At 41.6% G+C, this 22,112-nt stretch overlaps 1 protein-coding gene across 3 annotated transcripts; it reads right to left on the minus strand.

The window, feature by feature from the left end:
• Window positions 1-571: 571 nt before the first annotated feature.
• On the minus strand, window positions 572-12,347 carry azi2 (5-azacytidine induced 2). 3 transcript variants are annotated; one of them, XM_070967152.1, is made up of 8 exons: window positions 12,194-12,347; window positions 10,407-10,657; window positions 9,571-9,687; window positions 9,150-9,249; window positions 7,516-7,649; window positions 7,148-7,212; window positions 4,967-5,091; window positions 572-2,897 (listed from the first exon to the last, which is right to left on the minus strand). In XM_070967152.1, the coding sequence occupies exons 2-8, from the start codon at window positions 10,623-10,625 to the stop codon at window positions 2,461-2,463; spliced, it is 1,197 nt and encodes a 398-aa protein (XP_070823253.1). In that variant the 5' UTR covers window positions 10,626-10,657; window positions 12,194-12,347; the 3' UTR covers window positions 572-2,460. The 3 variants fall into 3 exon arrangements, with proteins under 3 accessions (XP_070823253.1, XP_070823252.1, XP_070823251.1); XM_070967151.1 differs by having other exon boundaries at window positions 9,144-9,249; window positions 12,194-12,325; XM_070967150.1 differs by having other exon boundaries at window positions 9,144-9,249; window positions 10,407-10,642; window positions 12,194-12,319.
• Between the last annotated feature and the right edge of the window lie 9,765 nt (window positions 12,348-22,112).

The following is a 22,112-nucleotide window of genomic DNA, read 5'->3' on the forward strand; positions in this document are numbered from 1 at the left end:
GTTCTCAGTGTGCACTCAGATGGATCAAAGATGGCACGTTGTGAGTGAAGGTGTCAGTGAGTGACTGTGGTGGAGTATCACTGACATACATGACAAGCGCAGTCATCTCCTAGTTCTTTGCATATGTTTTCTATTTGGTGGCAGCTGAATTGACCCGACAGTTCTAGTCCATGGATAATACAAGGCAGGTGGCTGCCTTACATTTAAGGTTATTGAAGACATATCAGTAGGCAGCGCTTGTAAACTGGACATTACTTAATGCACAGTGAGAAATTACAGGTGGATGACTAGTTTTTAAGTAATGGCAAATGCTCCTCATTAGAATCTACAATTGCTTGTCTGCAACATTTCGAAACCCTAAGGTGTTCAATTTGTAACAGTATGACTCAGAGAAAAGCAGCAAATGTTCACAACGAGAAGCCAGAACCCAGAAAATTTCAGCATTTTTAAAGGACGTGACTCGAACCTTTAGTTGATTGTTCACATGTTCTGATCAGCCAGTTGATAAATTTCTATTTGCAGTATGGGCACATTATGGTGGACAGGAGGAAGTGTTGCAGAGACGGACAGATGCCAAAGCCTTCAGTTTTATTATACGGAACCACTGAATCTCATTGCTAAAAATATGAATAGAGAGACAGGGCGACCTCACACAGTCACTTCCTTTCCTTCATTTAATTGATCATATTTACAAACAGTCTGAAGTGCAGGAAATCTAAAATATAATCCATATCTACTGTACATTGCATTTTGATTTGCAAATCATTTACATAAGTATGAAACTACTGCTGTAAAATAACATTTCGTAAAAATGAACAAAAAGACCACAGTTATCATGAAACAGACTGAAGAAAATGGAAAAACAAAGTCTTTTCGACAACCACGGGCCTTTGTGCTTTGTGCACCTGTTTTTCCAGTCACAGCTCACATTTCTTCAGGTTAATCTACTCATCGTCTGGACACCATCACAGACTTGGGAGTGGAGGAGGAAAAACCAAAACCTATGGTATGGAGTGCAAAAACGCGTTTGGCAGAGTACTGAAGCCCACCATATACATTTATACAGATATGCACAGTCTTCCTTCTGTATACATCTTGTATTCTACTCATAATGTGTTTTCCTTTGTACATCTTTACTCTTAAAAAGAGAATTTAAAGAGAAACTTCCCTCTTCACACAACTTATACTGCAAAACAAATGTATCAAAGATTAACACCAGCACAATACAGAGTTTAGATACACTTTCTGCAAACCTCCACAGCCCTCAAGAGGTTTCCAGCTTCACCACTTTCACATACAGGGTAGTGCATGAAGCCTATTCCAGGAGGTCAAATTCAGTCCGACAGGAAAACCAACAAAGCACGGCCTTACATCTACACGTCCCTCTGCAACGGAGAAAAGAAAGCAACACAGCAGACACTGTGTGACAGTCGGTCTGAGAGAGCTGAATAAGTGATTACAGGTAGGTTTAAGGAGGCTTGCTTGAGTTTCTGTGAAATCATTAACAGCTGAAATTTTTGAGGTGCCAGTGAGGGTGGAGTGTTTTATTTCATACATTTTGGATTAAACATCCAAAAAACTAATTGCATTCTCAAAAATGACTCGGTAAGCAAAGACTTCGATACTGATCCAGAAGGGCTTCAATGAAAATAACTTATCAAAGAAAAAAAACGATGTCGAAGATTTCATTTGGTAGCTGTTAAAATTTGGAACAAAACCTGTGATTATCCTACAGTTTCTGTATGTCTGTCTCCATCACAGTACAAAAACAATCACAAGTCCTCATCCCTCCACATCTCCATCTCATGAGACATACACACCTTGTATACTTTACAGTGTTCAAATGTAAAAAGACTTGCATTAGAAGGAGTACAGCTTTACAAATTCTAGTATTATGCTGTGGCTCCAGTGATCACCGGCCACAGTGAATGGAGAGAGAGGCCCTTTGAGCCCTATTAGTTTTATTATGACAAGATACAGATACAGGCAGGCAATAGATGCCCACACACTGATCTGCACACACAGGCACACTGTTTGATGTGTGTATATGCGCACACAAATAAAACTGCTTGTATGCATGCTTGCACACACTTATGCATGTGCATACAAGGACACACACACACGGAGCTGAGGGTCTCTCATCAACTTTTGCTCTGCAAAGTCAGATATGTTCACCGATGCGGTGTGCAGAGGTGACTGAGTCTTTACCTCGAAAAGGCCTCCTGCGGCCTCAATTAGTTCCCACAACCAGCAGGTCCAGCCCAGCCCAGAGGAGTGGTCTTATCAGCTTAAGGCAGGTTAGGTGGTAGCTATGTGGCAGGGTTGGAGAGTCCATTCATTCATTCATTCATTCATTCATTCATTCATTCATTCATTTATTCATTCATTCATTCATTCATTTATTTATTTTCCATCCAAATACACTCTGCTTAATCATGTATTCTCTTATCGAAGTTCCTCTCAATAGGGCTTGGCCCACTCGGCACTGGGGGGGCTCCTGGGAGTGCAGTTTCCAATTGAGGATGAGTTGGATGCAGTGGAGTGTCCCTCCCAGAACATGGCATCGCTGGGTTTGGGTGGGCTGGGGAAGGACCGTGAGCTGTCATCCAGGGAGGCCTGGTTCAGGGGAGGTGGGGGCAGGACTACAGAGCAGGTGTCGCTGCCCACCAGGGCCTCCCCCGAACAGCTCTGGGAGGGCCAGGGCCCATTGTACCAGCAGTCCTCCCTAAGACTGTCGGGCAGCAGGGCGCCTGACGGCCCGCCTGCGGGGGGGCAGGGGCGGCCGGAGCACGATGGGAGTGGGGGGGCACTAGGGGGCCGAGGCACTGACACTCGAGGAACTGCGTGGTTGTTCTTTTCCACGTCGTCCAGACACTGGATTGGTACTGTTGAGGCAGCTGGAGAAAGAGAGAGGGGTGGGGGGGTAGAGCGGGTGGGACAAGTTAGTGTGAGTTTAGTATACGTACAGTAGATCTGTATTCTTAATGGCTACAGTATGTCAAGAATGGACAGAACTTACAATTTACATTTCTGCCTCTATCATCTATTATAAGTAGACAGAAAAAACACTGGAGGGCAAGAGGACAATGTCTTACGATTTTGGAAAGACTGATATATATTTTGTATATATACAGTGTGTGAACGCTGATTTGTTCTTCTAACGACCTCATGTTGGTCTCTTAAATCCAGCTGGCAGCATAAATGAAGCCATCTTCTCTTTCCTCCAATCGCTGGAAGAGGTCTCTTTTTGTATTTGGCACGATCGCACCTGTGTACTTATGACGGCATTTACACTTGGATTAAACTTTGGTTGATAAAGAGATTAAAAATTCAAAGGTGTGTTCAACAGAGCCTTCTGATCCCTGACTAGATAATCGGCCTCACAGTGTAAAAACAGAGAGGTGAGGCAAAGCTTGCACCATGCAGCAGGCTCCATGTTGTACAATCAAACCTCTGCACCCTCTAAGTATCACTGCATGTGAATCAGTAAATATCCAAATATAATTGCTTTTTTTTCCATTCGCCAGAACAGAGCACATCCATACAAAATCAGATGTCTAATCTCAGACACACATCATTGCTTTGCTATCAAATCATCATCTTCAGCGAATAATAAAGTTTAAATGAGTATCTCCTGCTTTTTTCCCCCCTCTCCTCTCTATCCACACATCATCCATCCATCCATCCCTGCTACTCTTCCATGAGAGGGTCTCCTGAGCTTAGGATTTGAATAAAAGTGATTGTAAAGGAGGAACATTAGACGAATACAGATGCATGAATAAATACCCCCCCTTCCTCTCTCCCCTTCTTTGCCACTCCTGCTTTCCCTGTTTCTCTCCATCTGCCTCATCTAAGTTACAGGATTACCCTCTTAGTCAGTAGAATAAATAGGCCAAGATTTATTTTCTTGCCATGTTTCGTTCTAATTTTCACCTCCTAGTCTCCTCTTCTCACACTCCGAGGGAATTGACAACAGAGGTAATCTCTGCTACGGTAGAATACATCATCACGGAGGGGCTGGAGAGGAGGGACAGACCTTTTCACGATGTCCTTTATCAAAGTGCTTGAGTACTTTGATAAAATCCACAGTCTTATCACACCCTCATACAAATTGCAACAAGGAGCAGCAGGAGAAATCTTCTCAGTAAGTCGTACTTCTTCAGAAAAGCCTTCCCTTCACTGAACAGAGGGAGCAGTCACCCTCCTCACTCGTTTGACATTAGCCACATTAGCTCCTGTGTGCTGAAGCAAGGTCTGAACTGCAGCCGCTATACCTGAATACACACAGATCACAAATCTGACGCTGAGGTGAAAGACATTTTCAAATGTCAGATAAATATGTTAACACTTGTAACTGTAGTTTTTGTCTTCAGATTTTCTCTGCTTATTGTTCACTTTCTACAGGTCTTCACATCTTTTGTTGCAAAGGTATTTCAAACTCAAGTATGATGGACGATGGGAGGTTAACAGCCCGAGCACATTTGACCATTCGGTGGTGTGAGGCTGGAATCAGAATATAATGGGCCAAATACATGGATGCAAACGTACAATTGCATTTCTGAATGTGACACTAGCATGTGCAAATTTGATGAATATTCATGTGTTTTACAAGTTCAAAAAATATATACATGCACACGTAAGATTAGAAAATAGGATCAAATGAGACAAATGATCCAAAGGAAAATAGCAAAAGTAAAATAATTACCTGTGCCTCAAGGCTAAAAGCAGATTTGCTATTTGTTTTTCTACTAGTCTGGAAGACAAAGGGAGCATGAAAGAAAGAGTTCAAGTCTGCACTCATTGCATCTCAGCAGTGACCTGTGAGAAGGTGCTCTAAGTGGATATAGGGGATGGAGAATGTTTCACCCTGTTGTATATACAAATCATACACTAACACAACGCAGAAAGTGCCCAAGTGTGTGTGTGTGTGTGTGTGTGTGTGTGCGCGCGCGCGCACATGCCTCACCTTGTCTTGTCTCGTTGAAGAGTGGCCTGAGTTTCCTAATCAGGCCCGTTTGGTGCTTCAGCTCTGAATGGAAACGCGTGACCTCGCAGCACAGCGCGTCGTACGTCTGCTGCATGCTCCTCTCTCTACAGAGGGACAGATCGTTTCATTTCAGCATCGTGCTTCAGGAATTCTACTTTACTCGACAGCTGGTGCTGTTGGAAACATCCACCTGGCAGACAGCCTCTCATGTGGTAAAAATCATCTGCTGTGTGTTGTGCTGCAGCTCACGGTCTTTCTGAAGTACCATTCAAATATGCTTAATATTATCATACTTATTCAAAAAGGAAGATATTTTGTGCAATAAGCCTTTTTATTGAACCTTATATTCACCTGTTTGTTGAGTTTCTAAGATGTAAAACTGGCACATCAGACATGAAAAATTATCATCCATCCATCCATCCATTATATATACCGCCTATCCCTTTCGGGGTTGCGGGGGGCTGGAGCCTATCCCAGCTACAATGGGCGAGAGGCGGGGTACACCCTGAACCGGTCACCAGCCGATTACAGGGCCACATACAAGGACAAACAAACATTCACACTCACACTCACACCTACGGACAATTTAGAGTCATCAGTCAACCTAATGAGCATGTTTTTGGTCTGTGGGAGGAAGCCGGAGTACCCGGAGAGAACCCACGCATGCACGGGAAGAACATGCAAACTTCACACAGAAGGGCCCCGTCTGACCCGGGGATCGAACCGGCAACCTTCTTGCTGTGAGGCACGTGCACTACCTGCTGTGCCACCGTGCAGCCCTCATATTATCATATAAATGTACTTTGTTCAGACGTTCCTGGAGAAGCTTGTTAATGAGTGATTTCTGTGTGATAACTGATAACTGAGTGGCTGTGCAGACGTAAAGGTCCAGAGGAGTTCCACAGGTGTTGAGCACAATCACTTAACAGCACACGTTTACATTACTACAGCACATTTTGGCTATATTTCAAAGACTTGCTAAGGAAAAAACACTAACGATACCATTCTTGACACAAAAAGGACAAACTGTAGTGATGGATTAAATGTTAAATCACCCAGCAGCAGCAGCAGCAGCAGCAGCAGCAGCAGCAGCAGCAGCTGCATCATAAACCGACAACACAGGCACAACAAAACAGCAAAAATAAGAAAAAGTGGTGCTATTTGAGGCAACAGAGACAAACTGTCCTATCCACACCTTATGTAAAGAAGAAAAATCTCATCAACACTTTGCCTTAAACTTGAAACACTTGCCTAAAACAGAAAAAAAAGAACTGAGGGAAACTAAGCTTTTTGTGCTGCTAAAAACTCACACCGTCTGAAAACTGCTGACACGTGAAACAATTATAATGCACACCAAATAGAATTTTCTCCTGAAATGTGAGGAGATGCTAATTTACAGGAGATTATCCTCACTGAAAAAGCAGGTGGAGGGCGATTCCATATGCTGCAGACCTTGTGCACATCAACTGGAGTGCAAATCTAAACTACTTCTAATGGGCACAAGTGTTAAAGGCTTAGTTTGTGGTGATTATGCATAGAGTTCAGTTGCTTCTGAGGTTGTCTGCACAATACTCTTCTATGCAGACTTCAAAATATCCAGTGCTGCACCCTCCTCTAGTGGCCAAAAGGGACAGTTACAACACCAAGAGACCCCATCCAGGATACAACACGATGCACCTGTCTAACCAGTGTTTTCCCTCACGTAAGATTTGTTTAAAACCTTCCCCTCCTGTTGCTTCTATGTTGTTAAATTATGTTTAGTCTTACTTTCTGGGAAGAAATTGAATTTATTTCACAGTAGGTGGGGTGGAAAACTCAGCCCGCAGAGACTTAAAATGTGGTAAGTCATGATATTTGTTGGATTTGCAGTTGGAAACATAGACTGGAAATGTCTTCCATGTGTTGCATTTAAGTGCACATGGAAAGCATAGCATCCACCAGCTGTTCAGTCAGGAAATCACACAGAATTTCAAAAAATACAATCAAATGTGGGCATTTTGAAAAGGAAAATGTGAATTCTGAAAAACGTTTGCTGTTTAGCAGGTCTTTGGAGTCTGTATTAGAATAAATACATTTAAAGTGATGGTTGCTAACCATGACTATCACCAACTGACATGAGGTTTGGGCTCTGAATTCAAAGACATTCATAAAACACCATACCTTGCACGATACTTTGTGTCACAGGCCTGGTCCGAGTCTGGTCCGTTAAGGCCATGGGGCTCCTCCTGAAACACAGTGAAGTTATGTTTTCTCTTTGTTTCTCTCTTTTGTCCTTTAGCAATATATTTCTCTCCCGTTAGGCAGGAGCATATCCACCCTTGCCCTCCTCTCTCTGTTTCCCAGTGTCACCTTGTCCCGCTGAGCCCTAACATCCCTCCCCTCTCCACATCTGTCCAAGAGTCTGCTGTTTCTTAGCACAGCTCTCTCCAGTCCCTCTTATCTTACCATCTTAGCCCTTCTTCTCTTTGTCCTCCTTTTTCCATTATCCTCTCCTGTCTTTTCAACTCTTTCTTTCCGTCTTCACTCACCACACTTCTTTCCAGCAGTCTGCTATTTTCCAGTGTCACCCTCTCCAGCTCCTCCTGTAGTTTGTGGATCTTTAGCTCGGTGCTGACCCGGTCCACCTGCCAGTAGTCCTGAGGGCTGTTCAGGCTCTTCATCACTGCACTCACATGATAAAAACCACCTGTTACACTGCTGCTGTTGATGAGTGAATAAATGTTGATTTTAAATACTTTCTGTCACATGTGAGGCTGATGGGGATAAGACTGACATCTGAATTTCCCTGAAACATTTGGGCCAACAAATGATTTGTAGTGTCCAAGAGACACCGTAATCCCATTCTGGGTTACTAAATAATGAATTCACATTCAGAATATCAAAAAATCCAGATGCAAATAATGACTAAATAACATAAAGGCATTCTGCCAGCAGAAATGTGCCTGTGAGCAGGACACAGCGCACACTTTAAATGCAGAATGCAGCTTTTTATTTTATTCATGTGCAGGTGTTTGTTAAACAAGTAGCAGGCGACAGAGAGAAAACACTGCTGCTCTAGCCCCGATACCTGCACGCCGTCACTAGTATTAGTGCAGTGTACATGTTTGCAGACACAAATTCATCAGAAGCCTCCACAGCTGTTAAAGCCAACTGGCAGCTGATCCAGCTGTGATCAGCCGCAGCCATCATCAGACACAGACGTCACTTCACAGGATGCTTCAGAGCAAAGGACGTTTCATTTCTCTAAAACCAGATTTTCTCCCCTCCTCTCATGGTTTCCTTACATCTCTACACGCGTCCTCGGTGGGAGGGGCTAAGACGCAACTGAGCGAAACGCGGATGCAATTTAAGAGACTTGGGATGTACCCAGGGACTTCATGGGGCGTTCAAGTGTACCTCGTAAACTCAGTAATCTATACTCGAATAGCCACAAAGGTTGTTTAAAAGGGGAAAGTTTTTATTCTTTCCTTTTTTCCTTTGTTGAAATACAAAGCCCTACATCTGTCATGACTTTCTTGTTCTTTCAATGCAACATTTTTAATAGATGTTAATGTTTAATAATTAGATGCTAAAATCATAACAACATAAAATTCATTTCTCCACAGGCAGATTTCAAAAATTCTATAAAAAAAAAAAAACGATAAAATTCAACCATATTATTGTACCTCTGTGATAATATTCAAGTTTTACTGCAGCATTTTTTAATGATAAAATACTAAACTTATACCAAATATACCCAATATTTTTTGGGTGGTGAAAAATATTCTTGGCCAGCGGATTTTTCCATCTACCAGCCCCCTTGGCTGGTGGGTCAAAAAGTTAATTTTGGACAATGTGCACAATCTCTTTCTCTAGTATAAGCGCTGCAAAATGTAAAGACTCAAGAAAAATACAAGTACCTCAAACTGTACTTAAGTGCAGTACTTGATTAAACACAATTGGTTACTTTTCACGCCTGGTTTCACGTCATACTTCAAATCTGATGTAGAGGAGTAGTATTGGCTTTGCCTCACGGGCCTCATTATCAAAATATTTCAACACATAAATATAAAATATCAGCTCATATCAGTCAGCTTGTTGTTGTAAATCAAAGAAATCTAAAAGAAAGTACGGCTCATCTGTTACAGAGAATAGAAGGCAACACTGCGTGCTCTACCTGTACCTTGGCTGGTCTCCATCTCCGTCCTCAGCTGAAGCAGTTCCAACTCTTTGGCCTGGAGCTGCTCCGTCAGCAACCTCTCACTCTCACTCTTCTCCTTTTTCTGACAGAGCAAGAGAGCAGACAGTGAGGCAGAGGGGGAGGAAGATGGAAGGAGAGTCAGCATTCATACCAATGCACCAAACTCTCTCTCCCACTCTCTCAGTCCCAGGGATGTGCAGTATTTGTGTAATGATATCATGGGCTCGCTGTTTCTGTTAAAGTTTTGAATAAAAATTGCATCAGAAGAAGTAGTTACACACACACAAAGACAAAAAAATATATATTTTATCTCTTTAGAAATATGCAGTATTTGCAACATACTTGATCTTTGTGCCAGGCTCTAGTCAATGTCAGGAAAATTCTAATTAATTAGTCAACGCACCAGTTTGTTAAGCTCCATCTGCAGGTCTTCCTTCTCTATATAGATACCTCGGTAAGCACTGAAGGCTTTGTTCACGTACTGAGGACCTTCTGATGGAGGAGCCTCTGGCCTGAAGAGCTACAACGGTGATAGATAACATACACAGAGAAGACAAGAGAGATCAATTTCATTGCATTTAAACATCTGTGGCAGGAAGTTACTTTGCTCCCACCACATCCTGTAGCAGATAAAACTAAGACTGATAAAAGATGAGAGACTTGTAGAAGCAACAGTGCCCACATACTGTGCAGCACTTTCACTTTGGCCGACCATCCATACTGAGACCCCTCCTGTTTAAATAGCTCTCTCTGCATTGTGCTCAATCCATTGTTTTTTAAATCCAATTTCAGGAGCCTTCTCCCCCAAGTGTAGTGCTCCAACACATTGTTTGGCAATGCCATACTTTTCCAGACCTCCTCTTTGTTTTCAGACAGTGCAGATTTATTTCTCATTGTTTTATAGCTTTGACTATAGGCCAACAATATTAATGATGCTGGCATGCAGACTCTCCCAGAGGCAAGTATTTTTGCAGCATGCTGTTGAATTTGCTGACTTTTTCCAAACTTCCATTGAGCATTTTGTGTTTTTCCATAATTCTGATGTCCCGGAAAATGGAAAAAATCTGCTTTCATTCATCTCTGTCGATAGCACACCATCTGTAAAGCTTGCTCTCTGGCTGCTTCGCCATCCGGACGAGCAGTATATTCTTTTACTTCATTCTCCTCACGCTATTATCTCTTTCTTCTATCTTCTCTTTGCTCCTCTCCCACCATCAATCCTTTTGTTTACATCTGTACCTTATCCTCCAGCTGCTTAACCCTCTTCCTCAGCAAGGTATTCTCCCGCTCCGTGTCTCTCAGCCTCTTCTTGATGTCCTCATAGGCTGTGACCAGGGCGAAGTGGGAGGCGACAGATTCATCGCCGGCACACACCGATACGGGACTCTCGCCGGCAGCAGTGTAGGCCGTCTCATGTTTAAGGATGCAAATGTCATCATCCACTGCCAAGGGCTCCATGCCTGCACAGGCCTACTCTGTAGCAGATAGACCTGGAGATTACATGAAGTTGAGTTTGAGCTTAAATTTAATGGACTTTACAAATCATAGACCTTCTTTAACCTGATCCGCAAATTTTAAAGGACCTAATGCTGTTGTATTATTGGCCTCTAAAATGTTTGACATTCATGTTTTGTTTCATCATTACTTTATGTAAAGAGTTTAGCAAAAGATCTAGAGTTGATTCTAGGAGTGGCAACAGAAACAGGCCTGTAATGTCAAACATCATCGGACCACACATGGGAGCTCAGTGCTGCCATCAACAGGCCGACTGCAATGACAGTTCTGTTTCTGTCCAACCACCAAACTAAGTCCTGCGACTTATTTGAACACTGTTGCATAAAAACTTAAAATATGTGATTGAAGGTCTCCTAACATTTTGATGAAGTGGTAGTAAAGCATTTGCAATAGGCTTATAAACAAATCAAATCAATAATAGCTTATGTGGAATATATCGAGCTGCTGTGAATAGACATTGGCTTTTTTTGCTATTTTATTATATATAGGACATTTTGTGTGCACTATGGTTTGGGAACAGGGCCTTGGATCCAGGGCTGCTTGCCCTTTAATCGATTATATACAAAACCACACAATTTGTGGACAAATCTTTTCTCGTGTGTTTAATACACAGGCAGACTTTGCGCACAGGCACAGAGGACAGGAGTGTTTCACGCTGAACTTCGTACAGGCCTGTTGTTACAGGTCCAGTTGACTGTCAGTAAGAATGAAAGCAGCCCAGCCAAACTACATGAATGAGACAAAGGCTGAAACTAAACCCCACTCACTCCTTGACCCTTTGGTTCGGCAGCTAAGACGGTGCAGCTAACGCTAGTTGATGATGTCAGCATGCAATGATGCAGCAAACACGAAGGAGCCAAGTTTTTAACCCTGAAGGCCGAAGCTTTCGGGGAAATAAGTTTCAGGAGAATAACTTGACAAGCTATCAGTTTTATGTCACGGATACACACAAGCAAAACACATGTGCGGGGCCGCTTACTTTGAGCGACGACTTCAGGAAATGGCAAACAATCGAATATGACCCCAGCAAGTAAGTTATTCAAAACGAAAGTCAACGAGAGTCCAAAACAAGACTCGAAGAGGAGCGTCCTTTCGTTAGCCTACCCTCGCTCAAACATTAGCGCTAACTGCTAACACCGCAACGACAGCATCGACGATGCTCTTTTCGTTCAAACAGGCACTGAAAGCAGCCACAATCGGGATGTAAACAATCAATGAATCTCGTTTGTATAAGATGCTAACGTTATGGTGTTAGCTTTCGTGATTTATGTTGACAACAGACAGCACACGCTGATGGGCAGTTTCACAACAGATTTCAGAACGAACGACACAATGAGAAGACGGTGACACAGAGAAATATAGAATATGTAACAATAGCTACGGTGATTAAAATGATCGATCTGTTATGATGAGAACAGCTAGCTGACGCTTAGCTAACGTCTTCTGGCTATTTGTGGCTAACGTTAGGTGAAGCAAAAGCAGTCGATTTTTCACTCTCGGCTTTCACTCACCGTGTTAGATGCTGTCCTCAATTAGGTGTCAGTTGGCCAAACAGGATTATCATTTATTCTTGAAAAAAGAAGACCCGTTTCTCGAAGAAAAAACAAAGAGACGCGGCTATACACTCGCACCGTGTCAGAACTGACAGGTGAGGAAACAAAAACTTCCGGGAGTCACTTGACTGCTAAAGTCCTTTCAGAATAAAAGCACGGTGTAACTAACTGCAACAGCACGCGTAGCAGACTAGATAGAGAACGTTGAGGCAGAAGTATTAACGTGGTGCACGCGGTTTAGTTGAGTTTAGTCAAGAAAAAGTAATATACTGATTGACTGAAAGAACAGTTCAGAGCCACCAATGAAAACTTCTAGAGGGTCATTTTCATGTATAGTTGACTGACAAATTGACTTGAGGGAGTATAGCACTACAGGGGGTTCGTGGTGTGTCTTCTGTGGAGCTCGAGCCTGCTTTTAAGCAGGGGAAGGGGCGTGTGACGTCATTAACTACAAATTCGCCATTTTTGAAGGATACCGACCATCAACCGGAAACTTGCACCATCGCCAACCCTCCTGCAAACCCGTTCAACTTGATGTAAGTCGGTTAAACTTCAGTTTCAAGATGAGCGGTAAACACTGTTGTGTACTGAGCTGTAACAGCCAATCAACATGTTATGTGTCAGTGAGAGGCTACATGGATTAACACTCTTGGTATATCTGGATGGAGGTTATCTACATGGGAAAGAGCGCCATCCTCAGGCTGGTTTAACGTTAGGTGTAACCCCCCCCCCCCCCCCCCCCCAAAAAAAAACCTGCAGCGCGACACACTGAATAGGGTTATTAACACGACATGTCACAGTATACAGTCAGACTCAAAGGTAGGCTAGTGTGTTTCAGTTTGCTAGGTACCAGTTGATTAATTCTGTATGATAAGCCGACATTTTGTTAGCATCCATTTAACATTAGCTAACCGTAACCCTATCAGAAACTAACTTCAATTTTGTAATATATCATTCTCTTTGCATCTCTCTGGCTTCTCTTGATATGGATATTTGCGTGTACTTTATTCATTTCTGATGAGCGACTGACAGATGACTAATGACCAGTGACAGGTAATGACAGCTAGTAACTTTACACCATGCTCCTTTATTGGCGGAGCCGCCCCAGAATGCTCCGCGGTGTCTGTGGGAATATCTTTCGGATGGTGCTGCCGGAATGAACGTTATAAACGTTACACTATTCGAAGAAAAAAAAAAAAGAAAAAAAAAAATGACTTACTCTTCTGAACAGCTTCCTTCATGATTGACTTACTTGTAACTTTCGTGGTGCTGACAAGACTTAACTGTTAAATCTAATACAAGTTGCATAGCCAACGTTTGCTCACATGCTAAGGTAAGGTAACCTCTCACTAATGCTAAATAAAACTGTTTAAAAAAGATAAAAAATTGACAATTAAATGAAAATAGTCTTGTTTTAATATGACAAAATACAGGCCTCCTGACTACCAGTAGTTCAAATTTGTCCTCTGTTGAAGACATTTGTAAACCTGAATATCTCCCACCCACTGCATACTACTGAATTACCTCCTTTTGCTAACTACAGAGGATATTTAGGGATTTTCAGTGATACTAAATGTGAAGGGGTGGGGCTTTGGTACCTTTCTCTTTCTCATTAAGGAAAATGGCGACCGTCAGTGCAAGCACATTTTATGGGAAGAGGAAAAGTAAGTGCATAATATTTTTTATAGACCAAATTTTGGCTTGAAATGTTGTTGGCATATTTTATATAAGTCTCTTAACAACACATTAAAACATTGTCTGAATTATTTTAACTGTATTTTAGAATGAGTTTGGAAATTGTTAACCTGCAACCCTTTCACCAACAGACAGTGATACTCTACAGAACATTAGATTATGTGTACAGTATATGTATATGCAAAATCCCAATTTCCTGATATGTCTAATTAATATAAGCCTTTAAATGGTTCATCTGACCAATACTCAAAGTTTAAGAGAGAGAAAAAAAACAACAAATACCAAGTTTGTGTACTTGCTGTCATGATTTGTAATATTGGTCTTGCTCTACTGTGTTACCAAATATTTTCTAAATGTGCTCTATTAATCACATTAATGGTCATAGGAGTCAAAAGTGTGAAAAACAAACCCTGTCCTTCGACTGTGGAAGAAGCTGTAAAGATCAGTGACATGCCATGTGAAGAGGAACCTGACATCTGCATCTCAAAGACTCATGAGTGTAAGCCTAACACTTGCGTACATCAGCGCAATCAGCAATGTGTTTTTACTCACTTTCCCTGTGACAGTTGAAAAATACCAAATGTACTGTATTGTGGATGGTGGTGGTGGGGACTTCTGCTGGGGCTTATGTGTAAGTGTCATTGCAGTGTTGTCAGAAGCACAGCTGCTGATGAAAGACATACAGGAGCTGCTGGACCGGTGTACATCAACAGGCCCCTCCAACCAAAGACGGTGCAGAACAGTAAGCATAGAGGTAGGGGTGCAAAACCTCAGACCATCCTCAGACATTTCCTCCTGTCTTGAGGCAAATGGAGCTGTAAATGTTCACTCAGTACTGGGTCAGAGGTTACACGAGTTCCCTAAATTGCCATCAGTGTAGTTGTCAATAAGCCAATCCTCTCAGCTTCTTTTACGTGGTCTTTCATCAGAGCGATCAAGGGACAAACAGCTTTAATCTTCATTATATATTATGTAGCATTATTATATATTATTATTATAAATCCTCCTGACCTATTTTGTGAAGTACCAGTGATGCCAATAAATAAATAAAGCTTTTCCAAAAAAAGGAGAATGCCTCCAGTGCATGGTTTTCTGATTTAGGAGCTGTTCAGTCAGTTGATTTACTGCCTCAATAGCCACGTCAATTTCATCCACACTTGTTGTTATATTTCTTTAGAGTCTGGCTGTGGCCCAGTTAGATGACATTCCCAGCCTCAGTTCCAACTATAAATGTAGTGATGGGCTCAGCCATTTCTCCAATTGGAAAACCAACCATTCACGAAAGGCCTTTGAATCTTTCAAACGAAATTTGAGATGTAGGTGCTTTAGAGGTCTGGAATTAGGCTAGAAAAACATTAAGTTAGCGTGGTTGTGAGGACTGTTATACACACACTAGTAGACACACGTGCGCATCATTCTCTCTATTGCAATTACTTTAAATGGTTGTTTTTTTCATAATGATTGATGTGCAAATGACCTTGTTATTATTTAAGTGTTCTGGCATACCATACACAGCGTGGTCTAGTGTGCATCTTCTTGTTGTGACAGATTCAGCAGGAGTGTCAGGCCAGCATAGAGGAGGATGGAGAGACCTTGGTTGTAGAGGGCTTCAGGTTTGAGAGTGCGGCCAGCAGGGAGGACCTGAAGAAGCTGTGTTCACAGGCTTGTGCAGGAGGACGCCAGCGCAACACATGACTGATGGCTAATTAAGTGGTTTCTTTCACACAAGGTCAACAAGGTCAAATGACCAGCTAAGGTAACAATAGCAGACAGAGAGCCAACATGATTTGAAATGATGGGAGAAAGGCTAACGATGGCATGTGTAGTTCCTTTTAACAGAGAGACAAAGCAGTACGACACAATGTTATATAGAGGATATGGGCCACTTTTAGATAAGCTTCACAATTTTCCCTCACTAATTGTGCAGGATGTTATGATTTAGTTGTTCACTGTTGCATATTTTAAGATATTTAATCATTAAGAACATAGTTCAGCAGTTGTAAGTTGCCATATTTGGAGAAACATTTGATTGTGACGTCTGGTCACAATTGTGACTGTGGTCATAGAATTGACTTTGAGTGTTGTATTTATGGTAGTGCTCCAATATATTCCAGAAGTTAAAGTTTGAATAGCATTTTTTAGGCTAATGGTGATGTCTTTGCATTATTTCACTTCTGTTAGTCAGCATAGTACATTTTGCAGTACCAGTAGTTTGATCTAAATGGAACAGTAGCTCACTGACATTCCCTACAGCTACGTCTGTTTTATTTCATTTAGAATCGTTTCCTTTAAATAGAGTGTGGGTCATGCACAAATTCAGTGTCCTTCTTTTTACAACAAACATTGTAGGTTAGATGGGGACAGTGCTTTCTTTTTGACTACGCAGAGCTGTTCGACTATTCAGTGTCCTTCCCGTTTGTTTCCTGTTGTAGATCATCTTTCTCCCTAAAAGCTCCTCCACTGCTCTGATTGTAGTTAAGTTTCATAGCCCACCATTCTTTTTAGTGCAGTCGGCCTGAAGAAAAATAGTATAATAAATGAATTTGACAGTGCTCTACGGTATCTGAAGGTCTATAAGAAATCTTAGAGTCTTGTAATTCAGTAACCTAAAGTCAAGACCTTTAAAGTTCATAAATACAGTTCAGTGCATTGGAGGACAATTATGACAGTTCGGTCTCCCAGTTCTAAATATGTTGCTCCCACGATATGGTAGGTCAGATGCATTATTTACTGTGCCTTTACACTTATGCTGATTTTGGTGGTGAAACTTGTATTAAAAAACGTTTGACATGCATTCATGATTCATTTATGAACTGTGATTCCACTTACATGACATAATAGTATCGATTCAGAGTACTTGATGATGAATGTCATTATGCTAAATAAGGTGATACTGTTATATCAGCTCTTCAGGGGAATAAAGAAAACATGTCAAATTTATTTTCTAATTGATTGCTCACGTCATCTTTTCTATGTTTTACTATAATTTTATTTTAATATTTCCAATTCTCCATAGAAATATAATCATAGTAAATGGTTTTATTAACTTTGACCTGATTGTATGGAGGGAAGCTAAACGCAGTCCCAGTGAGCACACTACACTTATCAGCCCATTATTATCTTGTAAATCCCTCTGCTGTATACATTAAGGGCAGAGTTTGTGCTGCTGTGGCCTCTTTTACATGTTGTCCCGCTGTAATCTCCAAGTCAACTTCATTCTGTTAACCACGCTCATAAGTATCATTTGTTTGAGCATCATTAGTTTATTGACATAGAATTGAAAAATAAAAATAAATCCCCTAGATGAAAACAAGACGTAACAATTAATCACTCTTGCTTTGCTGTGTAACTCTGTGTATAAAGTGGGAAAGTAGTCTGTTTGGTTCTGAAATTAACAAATGAGATCTGCCTGTAGATTAACAAGTGTCAGAGCATCAGTGTAACCAATTAACAAACTCCCGATTAGAATGTCTACTGAACGATTAAACCCAGAAGTTTACCAAGCATTAACATACTAAACAGACTGACATAATATATGCAAATAAGGTCATTATTATGCATGTGCTAGTTGAGTGCCCAAATTAAGTGCTTGTTTGGAGCACTGGGGATGTGTTTGTAAGTATGAGCTCTATGACAACATATTACAGAAATAATGGTCAATTGAAAAATCTAATTCGTTTTACATTTGGCAGTAAGCCATAGGAGTCAGTAGAACGCAAAGGCAGCTCGAATCAATTTTAGTAACCCATTCAAAGCTATGGAAAGAAATCCCCTCATACTTACAGGAGCACGGGAAAGGGTTTAATATTAAATTGTTTGGACACATAATATGCAAACACACACTCATGCTTCGCACACAAACGCATGCATCCTGTAATCAGGCCAAGTGTTTGAAAAAGTGGTAGAAAAGCATTCAGCAGATGCTGAATTAGTAATGGCAGAAGTTGCAGATTGGCTGTGTTGATTGTCATGTTTTTGTCCTAAAGTGCTGCATGAATTATTTATGTTGCAGCCCGTGTAATTAGACGTTGATGGGAAAGGACTGGACCAGGAAAAAGTCGAGCTCTTGCTGTTGTTCGGAAATGATTAATCAGTCGCTTGGTCCTTAATCATTTTTGACAATTTTAGGACTTTGCACCTCTTCAAACTGAGATGGCCACCTCTTCACAACAGCCTAGAACAGACTGACATTGCTGTATTGGGCAGTGTCTTTTGGTGTATGATTGAAGTTGAGGTTTGTGATCATCTCATGCATGTGTTTGATATAAGCATCTGCTGCCCATAAATCTACACTGACGAAACTGAGAGACCCGAAGCAGCAGCAGCATATGTGTGTTATGATCATTTTCTACCAGAAGAGGATGCTATTCCTTTGTCATTTTACAGAGCCCTTGCACTCATACATTAGGAACTCAAGCGATTGTAAAGGATGACAATGAGACATCCAAAGGCATGTGAAACTCCTTCTAGACAAGCAGAGTGACTAATGTTTGGGCTCTCACTGAGTTGTGTGTCACTACCTTGTAAAACCTTAAGACATAATGAAATTAGTAGACATTACAGACATGCAGAATATACTCATCTTTGTCTCTTGGCAAAGTAGAGCATATTCACCTATTATTAATCACCAGAGAGACATATATGGATGGTGAGGTCACAGTATACCTTCTATGATCCCTTTCTCTGCAATATAACACCCCATCAACTGCAACTGCACTACTGCAGTTAAAGTTAAGATCAGTGATGCCAACAGTACGGTCATATATCACACTGCTGTCTCAGAGTTGTTTCACACGGCTGAACTAAACTGCACCAACACAAATTACACCTACAGCAGACATAGCTCCTGTATTTCTCTCGCTCTGTTTCAAAACACTCGGGAGGACTGACAGCTGTGGATTGCCATGATGTGGTGAAGACTAATCACCCATCAATTGTGTGCCAAGCTACACTGGGACTAATGGCGTTGCAGACTTTTGTTTGAGATAGGAATGGGGTGCTTTTTTAGCCCGGAGTTGACAAAACACAGTTAATGAGAAAATAGCTGAACCAAACACTGTATCACACACTTTGTACCGTGTGCGAGATGCTTAGCCTCAGAGCACTTTTTGCATGTAGAGTTCACGAGACCTCCGCTGGTCTGAGCGTTCTTGGCAGCCCACAGGGTGTTTTCATAGTGTGCTTCAAAACTGTTCTGAAGTTAAGTGCGCTCGCTTGCTTACTGATTCAATACAGGCCCTGAAACTGTGCCATGTAATCAAGAACTGGCCTCCTTTCAACAACACAGAGGTCAGCCGCATCCAAGGCCCCTGTATATGTGTTGATACAGCAGAGGGCATCCCTGTAGACTGAATGAGCATAGCTGCAGCAGGGCATCCAAGGCCCTTCCTTTGTTTTTGCTGAGCCAATTAAAGAGAGATAGCATCTGCTATGAAAGGAGAACAATGGCTTGCTCACTGCGTGTTTGAGTACATGCGTCTGCGAATAAAGTTTGTGTGTGCATGACTGGAGGCTACTTAGTGATTATGTATGTGTATGCTACAGCACATGAGCATGTGGAGTGTGTGTGTTGAATAGTAATAAGAGAGGAGTATTGTATACAGCAGAGAGGAAACGAGAAAATGACTGCCTGCAAAGTATGACAGACAGCATATGGCTTCATCTGCTGTGATTCAGTTAAGCCCCCCCCCCCCCCCCCCCCCCCCCCCCCACACACACACACACACACACAGCAAAACACCAGAGAGGCAGATATAAATTAGGAAGACTTCCTGCATTTTTGCACTGAGGCACATACAGTACAATGCGTGTAATTAAAAAGTCACCGCTGTTGAGTGACAGCCTGGCTCATGCACAGCTAGCTTGCGTTCAACTTCTGTGAAACTTTTTGACAGGAAGTGTGGTGATGATTTCACAGTAGGCTATAACACTCCATCTCTCCAAAGGACCTGGAGGTCATTAACCCCTACCTGCTGCTGTCTCGAGCTGTGCAGAGTTTGATGACTCTTCTTTTCTAACTAAGGAGTGAAAAGAGAGAGGTATGAGGATGTGTGTGCGTGTTTAGCAGAGCTAGCTAGCACCCCTGGCTTGGCCAGCCGGCTCCACCATATGGCCACATTTATCATGTATCTCGCTATTCATTAAGATTGCCCTTGCTGGCTGCAGTAGCACTGCTGGGGGCCTCAACCTCACCTCAGAAAGGCTGTGGACGACTGACTGCAGTCCACTGACTGCAGTCCACTGTAATTTTGGGTGTGAATGCTGCAGAATTATAGGTAGCAGAACACCATGAACTGAAGGCAATTTTGCTTTACATGAGGCCGTTTTGCATCAGAAGAAAGAGTTGATTAAAATTCAGTTTGAATTCAATTATACGTAATAATAATATAATAGTCTTTGATGCCCACATTTCTGTTTTCTATTTTAAAGCTCTGCAAGGATGCCAAGATCAATTGTCTGTGGACTATCTCCTACGGTGTACTGTTCCCCATACTGAGTGGCATATTTTTGTAACTAAACAGGTGTAACAGAATCAGTATTATCTGACCCATTGCTTGACTGTAATGCAATAGTTTGTGAAAGATGCTGTTATTTTTATTTTTGCTTTGCTTTATACAGCAATTTGAAGAAATCAGATTATTAGATATTAGACTCTATTACACACATCAGCTCATCTTCTCATCCAGTCTTTGGCATTGCTGTGTTTTATACATATACATCTACAAGGAGTCAAAAATCTTCATCTATGCCAGACATGATGATGAACGATCAACAGTGATTGTTAAACAACACAGTATGACAAACGTGTTTTGGCCTGTATGTTCGTGCTCCTAGTGTTAAAGTTCCCTTTGTGAGGAACAAATCAAAAGCTTTTCTAGTTGAAACATTTCTTGTTCCATTAAAAAAGTACATTTTAGACACGATGTATTAACGGATGGTTACCTGAGTCAACTACAAACAGGGCTCTGATTAACATATCTGTTCTGTTCCCCTGAGCTAACTGTGGCAGTACAAAATGATTACCTGAGTGGGGATTTTTTAGTTTGATCCACTCTCCATGCAGCGTGTCAGACTGTTTAAACGATGCACACATCATCTCTGACTTTATGATCTTGGTTGTGTTCATTTGGTTAGAATTGGCAGCTCTACGCCTTCTGTTTAAAGACAGAGATGTAAAATAGGGCTGACAGTGATATCCTAAAGTCTTTACCATCTGAACCAGAGTGCAGAAAACACTCCACTCACCAATACAATACATTAACTGGAATTTTCCTTGGTCGGTGGTGTGTGGCATGAAGTGTGGAATGGAGCTAGTAGCTGTGTTTTAGCAGTGCAGAGTAATTTATTTTGGTCTCCCATGCTCCGTTACTTTCCCTGTTTTTTAGTTTTGCTGAACAAAATCAACATTTTGACTGGAACACTGCCAAATTGTCAGTGTTGATAAGTATATATGTCAGCTCTTGTAGCTACATTTCTTTCCCTTTTAAAACCCTGATTCCAAAAGAAATTGGACCGCTGTGCAAAACATAAAACGGAACTTGCTAAACCTCTCTAACATATATGCAGTCCAGAACAGTGCAATGACAATACAGTGTTTCCTCTACATTCATTTAAGAGAGGTGGGCCGTCATTCCTAAATCCTAGCCGCTGCTCCTTCAAATTTCCTTTTTTTAAATATATTTATTTTTTTATTGTCGCAAATACACCACCGCCACATGTCTCCACCTTCGCAGCAGAATCCGACGTTAATTACTCGCGAGAGCGCGGCCTTGAAAGTGACATCACGTCAAGCGCCCAGGCAACAGGTCTTAGAGTCAGAGGAGTGTCGTCTTGGAAAATAGGGCAGCGACTTACCGGAGAAAAGGTAGACTTATTAGCTTAAGATAACTCATAGTATACTTGACAAGTTAAATGGACATTCACAAAATATTGATGGCTAGCTAACGTTACGTAACATATTAGTAGTTTAAATTAAGTGGGCCCGGTGCCAATTCAGTGTCGCTAACGTGGGTAAACTAATTGATAGCATTAAGCTAATATCTGCACGCCATGATGTAACTGCTGACTGCATTTTCAGATGAGCTTGTTCATATATTTCTCTAAGAAGAGAAAGACAGCTGAGGAAGATGACGCTAATCAGTAGTGATGTGTGAACGAAACGGCTCTTAGAGTCGGCTTCATG

The sequence above is a fragment of the Chaetodon trifascialis genome, chromosome 7, assembly GCF_039877785.1.
Source record: "Chaetodon trifascialis isolate fChaTrf1 chromosome 7, fChaTrf1.hap1, whole genome shotgun sequence".
NCBI lineage: Eukaryota > Metazoa > Chordata > Actinopteri > Chaetodontiformes > Chaetodontidae > Chaetodon > Chaetodon trifascialis.

What these genes read in the sequence shown, in the direction of transcription:
- azi2 (XM_070967151.1), bottom strand. Translation starts at nt 10,625, where the DNA reads ATGGAGCCCTTGGCAGTGGATGATGACATTTGCATCCTTAAACATGAG. An exon ending in AGATGGAGCTTAACAAACTG is followed by an intron (nt 9,250 to 9,570) that starts GTGCGTTGACTA and finishes TTGCTCTGTCAG; the next exon opens with AAAAAGGAGAAGAGTGAGAG. An exon ending in CTTCAACGAGACAAGACAAG is followed by an intron (nt 2,898 to 4,966) that starts GTGAGGCATGTG and finishes CTCTTTCTCCAG; the next exon opens with CTGCCTCAACAGTACCAATC.